Source organism: Daphnia carinata, chromosome 5 (genome assembly GCF_022539665.2).
Source record: "Daphnia carinata strain CSIRO-1 chromosome 5, CSIRO_AGI_Dcar_HiC_V3, whole genome shotgun sequence".
Taxonomy (NCBI): domain Eukaryota; kingdom Metazoa; phylum Arthropoda; class Branchiopoda; order Diplostraca; family Daphniidae; genus Daphnia; species Daphnia carinata.
Window position 1 is genome coordinate 3,863,591 of NC_081335.1, and position 8,647 is coordinate 3,872,237.

Consider the following 8,647-nt stretch of genomic DNA (forward strand, 5'->3'; position numbering starts at 1 on the left):
CCAAACTGACCTTACTAGGTTGACTCGTCAGAAGTCGACTCTTACAGTTTGTTTTCATAGTAAACAACGGTGACACGAGCGTTTGTTTAATTCACTTTGGGCTGATTGCTTCGCTCCTACGGAAAGCTGAAGAGGGTTCTCCACTTATCTCCCCAAAGGTAACCACTTTTGCCTATGAAAACAGTCACCTTAATTTGTATGTTGTTAAGTCTTACTTAACTTGAATAATGTTTGGTGTTCAATCAATTTAATTTGAAATCTCTGTCGTGGAGTCTATATTTGTTACTAGAGTGTAAAATGTATCAAAATAAGCAAGGTCCAACAGTAGAACACTATTGACAGAACAAGGTTTTCAGCATATGTGGGCAAGGGCAATAGTGTTGCATGCATCATTCATTGCCTCCATGTGCTTTTCAAATAGTTTAGGACCTAAGCTACAGTTCAAATGATCTAGCACATGACTGCTCCTACAAAGAATACTTTTTAAATTCATTTGAACTACGCAAATTACGAATCAACATGTCTGTTTTACGTTACTGTTTTTTCCCATTTCATCTTCGTGATGGATCTTTCTCGTTAGTCTGTAGGATGCAAAAATTTCGAGCAGAAAGGTTAAAAGAGATAATCCAACTCCAATAGCGAGAAGTGCAAAAGCACTTGAAAGGTCTAGAGATGTCAAGGAAGTCACCCGACCTCTTGGTTTTGTTTTGCCCAACATACATTTGTCGACGTTGGGCGTATACTTCTTTAGCCAGTTGAGAAGCAGACCACTTTCCTTCAAATATTGCAAACTGCGAAAAAATAGGTCGAACAGTTACATACAAGTTTTAGTTTTTGTTCAACATACTTTAAAAAATCAATGAGCAATACCCATGATTAATGATCCAGTTTTTCCGTCCTTGCTTGGGGAAGCCACTAGAGTAGTATTCGATAAACGGGACCGGATCCGATGAAGTCATACGACATTTGCCGTGGGTTTTCATGTCCGTGGCCATGAAATATTTTACTTGAGAGCGATTCTTTAAAAAGAAAAGGAAAAAGTGAGCATATCTACTTTACTATTTCTTTTGTTTTTGTTTTCGATAACCTACCGTAAAATGAGTAGCTCGTCGTTCTAAAACGTTCTGCAGTGCAGCCAGGGCGTTTCCTTTGGTAAGAAATTGCGGATTTTTACGGAGGGAATCGCCAATGATTTTGTTTGGTCCAGAAGTGGCCTTCTGAATAAGAATTGCGGTGAGACAAAGAATTTATACGGGAACCAAATTGAATATGATTGTTTAACACTACTAAAAACATACGAGCCTTTCCTAGTTCAAAATTCACTGTCATTTGCATATCATGCCTGGCTGCTAATTCAGCAAAGGTGTTCACAATTGGTTTCAGTTTGGGCACCGTTAGGTAGGACACCAAAGTTCCTGTGTAAGCGTTAACCAGGACCACCATAGTCAAACACCACAAACCTAACATCAAACGGAAGGGAAATCCTGTTTTGGGGGAAGCGTAGTTACCTTTAGGGAAGCAAATAAATCTCATCGAAACTGAAATAAAACAATTTTCCACTACGTCTTTACCTTGTGCCGTAATGACTGTCATAACAAAAATTACATGATCGCTAACTGCATTCATGAAACTTGTCTTTTTCGAGATTTGCTGATGACGGAAATGTGTTAATACAGTCATAAAAACAAATATTACACCAGTCGAAATGAGGACTAAAAACCAAACCTGATAAAAAAAATTATTTGCCAACAGGAAATTCAATTTCTAAACAAATGCATGCAGTTGTTGAAAAGGGTCTTATGCAAGCAGTAAGGTGACTCTCCTCCTCGGGCCACGGTTGTAGTAGATGATAATCCTCTACTGTAAGAGGAATAGAAAAATCTATTAGTTGCAAAAATAACGGTGTGATGACAAAGGGAAATTGCGCAATGTCAATTTCCTGCAAAAGAAAGCAAATTTTTGGGTTTTATTGATCAACGAATTTGTTTTGCTAATTTTCTCGCAAGTTAAAACACCAAGCTGCTTCATTAGTTGTTTGACGAGCAGAGGAACTATTCCTAATTTGACTACATCCGATTCATTTACAGGTACGTAAACTAATCTTTTGTTTTCGGGAAATTAACAATTGTTAGAAAGTTTTTTAACTTTTGAAATAGTAAATTCGAAGCTCACTTCATTCGAAACTGTCCGGATAACCAGTTAACAATATCGTTGCAAATTCCGTAATAGGAGTAGTTTCCTGGCGTTGTTTCTATGGCGGAAAGACATGGGGGGGGTACTAAATGGCAAAATGTATGTTTTTGAATATTGGTAGGCTGTAACTAGTTTCCTAAACATCAAATTAAACTATTAATTATAATACATGGAACGCCGCTGCCCGCACCGGTTGGCCATGAAGACCTTGTCTCTCTGCCTTGAGTAACAAACTCGCGGAAGTGTATGGATTGTTTAACACTATTTTTGATAAAAGGAGATCTAGAGCAAAGATGCGAACGAACGATGCCACTGAATTTAACATTGCAATGACCATGTCTCTCTTTAAAGTTCACTTCTTATATAGCTGGCATTGCCGTAAGTCCTATTCAGCTAACGTCTTTTTGTTGTCTTGTTTGCTTTGCTTCATTTTTTGATAAGCCAAGAAATCGAAGCTAAATCTGTAGTCGGTCGTGTGTCAGTATGGGCTGGATATTTCGGGACCCTAGCCAGTCAACGTCTATAGTTTGCGTCATCAAATGATGCGCTTATAGAAGAAGAATGGTCGATTTTTTGTGCTGATTCGCTGGATGGGGCTAAATGTTTGATGTATCAATTTAGGGAAGCTCTACAAGAGATTTCAAGACGTTTATTAAGGTTTTCTTTTTTCGCTTTTCAAGATGCTAGGCTGTGTATACCTTTCTGAACGGCGGGACACGCCTAGCTAATTCAATAACCAAACAATTTAAGTTTAAAAGAGCCTCTATTGCAGTAACGCAATTGTAGGTAGTTTGAGAGCGGTTGTTTTCCGCTTATAGCTTTCACTTCAAATATTCACATAACTAAAAATCATTCTGAGCCATGTATTACAAAAAGCGAAAAAAGAATCTTGAAACGGCCGTCTTCGCATTGGAGAAATCAAATGTACCTACATACACCACGTTTATCTATGGCTATGTTAGTTGTGCCACTACTACCCTTGCTACCACGATGGGAAAAAGAAAATTCAGTATGATCCTATAGACGTAGAAAAGCCAGATGTCGCCTCTAATGCCATACCATTTTCAAAATATCGTTCATTTGATTTCTTTAGTTGCTTGTTTTTCGGCTATTCTTGGTTTGTAAGTTATCCATATGGGACTATTGTTTGTGTCCTGTGTGAGACTAATCATGAGCTACAAAGCCATTTCAAAATTACTAATTATCGGTCGGCTTAATTAGGTGATACAGGGCTATGGGGCATAGACCATCCCGTTTCCGAGGATTTCTAACCTGATTTACGAAACCGCAACCATTTCAATTGATGTAAGAAGTTGGAGGAAGGGTAACATCTAGTCTATTTTTCTCCAAAAAGTTTACATTTTAATCAGAAATGAATTAGTTAAGATTTTAATTATGAATAAACTACTAGACAGTGCTTCCAGCACACTAACCCACTTCAAGGTTCTTTTTCAACAATTTTAGGTCCTAATCAAGTATGTCCAAATATCACAATGGGAAAGATTATGTTTCAGATCTATAAAGACAATTTCTCAAGTTTTTACTATAGCTTTATTCCTAGTTGACAAACCATAATTTACAAAATACAGCTTCACATGAAACAGTGTTTAGTTCAGGAGCTTCTTGGCTTCTTCTGGTAATGTGTCAAGAAATGCCACTGCTTTAATAACCCCATTATTCCATCTGACAGCGAGCGGAACATAGTTTGGGTCTGACCAGATTCTCATCTGTAAGTAGAAGGTCAGTAAATGTTTGTGGTACTTCTATGTTCAGATAATGTATACCTTCTCTAAAACTGCCGTCAGTTTATCCTCCTGATCTTTTGAGATGACAATTTCTTTTCCGGGCAGGATTTCCTCGACATTTTTGTAAAACAAGAAGGTTTCCTCCTGTGTACCCCAGAGTCCTTCTTGAGTTGTGACATACACGGCGGTAGCAGGAATACCGACACGAATGGAAAGCCTATGAAAGAAAATAGGGAATTCATGATACGTAGGACGATTTCAAATTTTAATAAGATAACAATTAAATTTTAATACTAACTTGAAGAGTTTCCACAGCTTGCTCGCCATATTGCCTGTTTACACCTTTACAACATTGCCCAGTCGGTCGCTTGGGGCAGATAAAAAAAGGATACGCCTACTAAAATCAAATGGCATGAAAAACTTTTTCCATTTCATTTCTTCGAAAACATCTTATCGATGAAAAACGTGAAGTTTTATCTCTGAGTAATAAAGGAATATCTCGTGCTGTCACTGAAGTGTTAAACTAGTGTTCAACGATTGCGAACTTAAATTTTTTTCTGTTGATTTTTATCGACGCTTTCGTTGCCTAGAAAGAGCCATTAAAATACAACACTCGTCTGCACCGCCAACTGTGACACATTTCGGTATTCCAATTCCGGCTTCGGCCAGAAATTTTTATTAGCTGTAATACTCGAACTTAAATTGTCTTGGGGCTATTGCGCTCTACTTGTGTATCGTCGAGGTTGGGCGTACCGTTTTAATCGGCCATACAAGACCATTCTAAACCCGAAAAGTACGACTTATTATGTACGTTTGTTGTCTGCATAACCTTCTTAGTCCAGTGAGCATATTGTTGGTAGTGTCATGGATAAAGTTTTTAATTACTGTTAGTTTATATTTTATGTGAAAGATTCTTGAAGTAGCCATTACGCTCAAGTGGTAACATTCAATGGATGAGGTTCTTTTAAGCTTCATTTTTGTTTGAGAGCTCAGCAGCTGTTGACATTCCTTTGAAAGTTAATGTATTGTAAGCAAATAAAGTCTCAAGTGAATAACAAAACAGGTTAATTATAGAACTGTGTAAAAACTTTGATTTCATGCACATGCTAATGGTATCTTTCTGTTTTTATTTTGTTTATAGGGCACACACATCACATTCTAAATGACAGTTGCCGTCTTGATCTCATGAGGATTATTAGAAAGGTGTTTGATGTCTAGTCAAAGAGCTTACTCCCTGCACGGACACAGATACAGTTCTACTGTGTTGCCCTTTAATCACCGGCAGTCAAGGGAAAGAATGGCTGGTGGAGATATCTGGGTTCAATGGTTTACTTGCTGTGTGACTCAACAACCTCCTCCGGTAAGTTGTGAATGACATAATTTATTCCCAGTTTTATTTAAGTTTCAACATAATCATACTGTTGGTTACTTAAACAAAACAAAATAGCGGAGACGAAGACCACCGATTGATCGTTCCATGATCGGTTTGCCGCAAAATTTTCAACATACTGCTCACATAGGCTCAAGCGACGTGGCAATGGGTACGAGGCATCTAGTAGCATTGCAGAACCACATGCAAAGTAAAGGAGGATACGATACAGCCGTACCTTTTGAAGACACTGCTTCCAGGCAAGCGCCCACGGTGACTGTAACATGATGATGTCCTCAAGTTCTCTGAAAGTATGGTCTTGGATTCCTTCGTCTCTTGTACATTACGAAAGCCTTGAACACTAATCTAACTCGTTGACCAGATATTCTTTTTTTCTCGACAGATAATGATACTCCATTTAATACTAAGTGCAATTCTGTACAGCCAATTACTTGACAGTATCGCCTATCATTGTTTTACGCCTATTAATTCGACATTGTCTTATACAATTCAAAGCTTTGACTACTCCCATTTCCGTTTCAATTTTCCCAGCTTTGCCATATATCATAAAATAACGAACTGATTGTCGACCAGAATTACTATTATTTTGAACATGTGAAAACGAATGTATTCCGCCCCTCCGCACACAAGTCTAGCCCAAAAATTTGGACAAAAAATCAATTAAAAGAAAAGCAACTGAAAAATACACAACAAACAAATTGCATCCCTTCGTTGGGTTAATCACTATCCTCTTCGCTGCTGCTTGAGACAACTCGAACCTTTGACCCACTGCCTCCTGCGTCATCATTGGATTCATTGTCATCGTCATCCGGCAGTGCTTTGGCACGCTCAAGCTTCTTTGCCTTACGATCTTCAATATCTGATGCGTCTTCTTCAGAGGAATAGATCGGGGGCCTTTGATGCGAAGCGTCTATAAAAGGACACACGCAGGATTCACTTAATCCACCCTCTCAGGTAAAAAAAAAAAAAAAAACAAAAAAACATTAATAGTCTACCTCGAGGTCCTCCTCGTTTGAATTGCTTCTTTATAGCTGTCAGGGAAATTCCACCTTCGTCTTCTGAATCCTCGTATCCCTCACGATCAGGCTCTAAGTATCCACCGCTCATACCACGGCCGGTGGCTGTTCGTTCACGGATACGCTTCTGTTTAGACTCGCGTCTTACTGAGGCTCGTAAACGTTCTTCCTCTTTCTGCACGCAAAAAGGTCAACACATGAATACTTTTCTTACCTGAAGTATCACCAAGTGTTTGTAATAATTTGTTTCGGATTTTTACCTTAATCTTTTCTCCACGATTAGCTTCAGGATCTGCACCAACTGCGCCAATGATTTTAATGGCGGACGTCTTTGTGGAACGTTCGGCAAGCGACTTGGTCATCTTTCGATGGGTGAACGAATCGGTGGAATGAGGACGGAAAGTCAGTTTTGTGCGGAATACCGCCTGCCCTTGAAGACCGGTACCTTGGCGAATGAATAGATGGTTGTGATCTCCCTAAAATTCAAACCAAATGACGGTTAATAAATTGTTTATTGGAACAAAAAGAACAGCGATGTAGAACTTGCCTGGAGGGGTTGTCTGTAAACGTCGAAAATTTCCGAGCCGAGATGGAGCGAAAGTGAGCCATCAGACCATTTCACCATTCGAGCATTGCTTTCTTTAAAGGCATTTCCATCCTTGTCGAAAGCCGTCCGCCAGCGGATGGTATTTTCAACTTTGAGTTTGAGACGGGCTCGACCTTCTTCGTCGAGAGTCTCCTCTTCTTCGAGTTCGTCTTCGTATGTTTCAGGGTCATAAGGTCGCGGTTCAACTGATAAGAAATTGGGTAATTTGACAAAGTGGAATTCCTTGCCCACATCAGCGCGGATGTAAGGAATTTCATGCTCAATCTTTGTCTCTGGAACTGGCTCTTCGGGTTCCTTTTCTTTTTCACGGCCACCAAAAGCGTCATCTTGATCCATTTCATCAGGAGATCTGCGATCAGCATTGCTGTGCTGGTCAGCATCACTGTCAGCTTTCTCAGGGAGCTTTTGTGTGGGTTTGGCACCCTCATCATCATCGTCATCCTCTGAAGACATATCTACATTTTCACCGAAGAGGGCTTCGGCAGTTGGGCTGGCCATTCCCGATGTTCTTCCTTTCTCTCCGGCATCAGAGTTTGAAGACGAATCGGCATCGCTATCAACTATGCGTTTCGTCTTCCTAGAAACAATATGTCACAATATTAGTGTTCACTGAAAATGTAATATGCTAACAGATTTACTTTTTGGTATCTTCCTGTGCAGGGGTTGATTGTGCTGTGTCTTTTCCACCTTTTTCTTCTTCAGAATGGTGGCTGGCTGCACTGGCAGAGCTGGAACTGGATGAGCTCCTACTTCTGCTTTTGCTTCTGCTTTTGCTTCTGCTCCTACTTTTGCTTCTACTTTTGCTTCTACTTTTGCTTCTACTTTTGCTTCTGCTCTGACTTCTGCTCTTTCTTTCGTCTAGAACCAAATCTCCATCTTCATTATCATCACTACCAGATCCACTTTCTGCACTTTGACTTCTGCTCCTGGCTACAAATATGGAGTAAGTGTAATGTAAATAATATTAGTTAGGTGAAGGTAGTACCTTGTACCGGACTCCCGGCAGATCTTGAAGAGCTTGCTGATCCGGATTTAGAAGCTGCCGAATGTCCACTGCGTACAGACCCTGCTTCTGACTTGCTTTCTGAACCGCTACCAGCACTACTGTCAGAATCACTTTCTGAGGATTTCTCATCTTGAAAGATACAAGAACGACATGGTTTGAGCACTGTCACAAATCATAAGACATAAAGAAATACCCTTACCTTCAGATCCTGAATTTTCAAATTTTTTAGTTCCATACGGCGGCATGACGATTTTGTGTTTATTTGTTTAATTTCTCTCGAAGACTGTGAATTTGGAACCAATCCACCAAACAAGACACAACGAGTTTTCAAAGCGTCGTCTGTTCGACGCTACAGTAGCGCTACTGGTGACAAAAAAGAAAAACTCGCAACAATGGATTAGCTTCCACAATTCGCCACCAGATGACATGCAGCCATGCTGAAGCACACAATTAGTCACTGGTTCTGAAGACCACGCTCCAACCCCTCGAAGACAGTGGCAGTCGTTGTATTTTCGCGTCAGTCGTCTTGCGTGAATGATGGTGTCGACATCGTTCAGACAGAAACATCGGCAGTGTGCCTGTAAAACTCTTTAGAGTGCGTGTAACCCGTTGTTAGGCAAAACTTTTTATTTCGAGATAAGACCTGCGCAAAAGAGCATCGTCTTCCTCGGCAACTAGAAAGCAACGATC

General features: G+C 39.9%; 1 protein-coding gene and 1 long non-coding RNA gene across 4 annotated transcripts; one reads left to right on the forward strand and one right to left on the reverse strand.

The window, feature by feature from the left end:
• The first annotated feature begins 143 nt into the window (after positions 1–143).
• On the forward strand, positions 144–5,525 carry LOC132088006 (uncharacterized). Of its 3 annotated transcripts, none has more exons than XR_009421062.1 (5): positions 144–158; positions 2,007–2,087; positions 3,415–4,745; positions 5,080–5,298; positions 5,386–5,525. It is a non-coding gene; the product is annotated as an uncharacterized LOC132088006 (long non-coding RNA). The 3 variants fall into 3 exon arrangements; XR_009421064.1 differs by having other exon boundaries at positions 3,415–4,731; XR_009421063.1 differs by lacking the exon at positions 2,007–2,087.
• LOC130696672 (another transcription unit protein-like) lies at positions 3,722–8,315 on the reverse strand. Its single transcript, XM_057519778.2, has 10 exons — positions 8,157–8,315; positions 7,937–8,086; positions 7,590–7,881; positions 6,888–7,528; positions 6,605–6,816; positions 6,324–6,519; positions 6,098–6,238; positions 5,455–5,584; positions 3,978–4,155; positions 3,722–3,920 (listed from the first exon to the last, which is right to left on the reverse strand). The coding sequence occupies exons 1-10, from the start codon at positions 8,200–8,202 to the stop codon at positions 3,801–3,803; spliced, it is 2,106 nt and encodes a 701-aa protein (XP_057375761.1). The 5' UTR covers positions 8,203–8,315; the 3' UTR covers positions 3,722–3,800.
• Between the last annotated feature and the right edge of the window lie 332 nt (positions 8,316–8,647).

What these genes read in the sequence shown, in the direction of transcription:
- LOC130696672 (XM_057519778.2), bottom strand. Translation starts at nt 8,202, where the DNA reads ATGCCGCCGTATGGAACTAAAAAATTTGAAAATTCAGGATCTGAAG. An exon ending in ATCGTGGAGAAAAGATTAAG is followed by an intron (nt 6,520 to 6,604) that starts GTAAAAATCCGA and finishes TTTTGCGTGCAG; the next exon opens with AAAGAGGAAGAACGTTTACG. An exon ending in GCCACGTCGCTTGAGCCTAT is followed by an intron (nt 4,156 to 5,454) that starts GTGAGCAGTATG and finishes TTTCTTTCATAG; the next exon opens with GCTTTCCATTCGTGTCGGTA.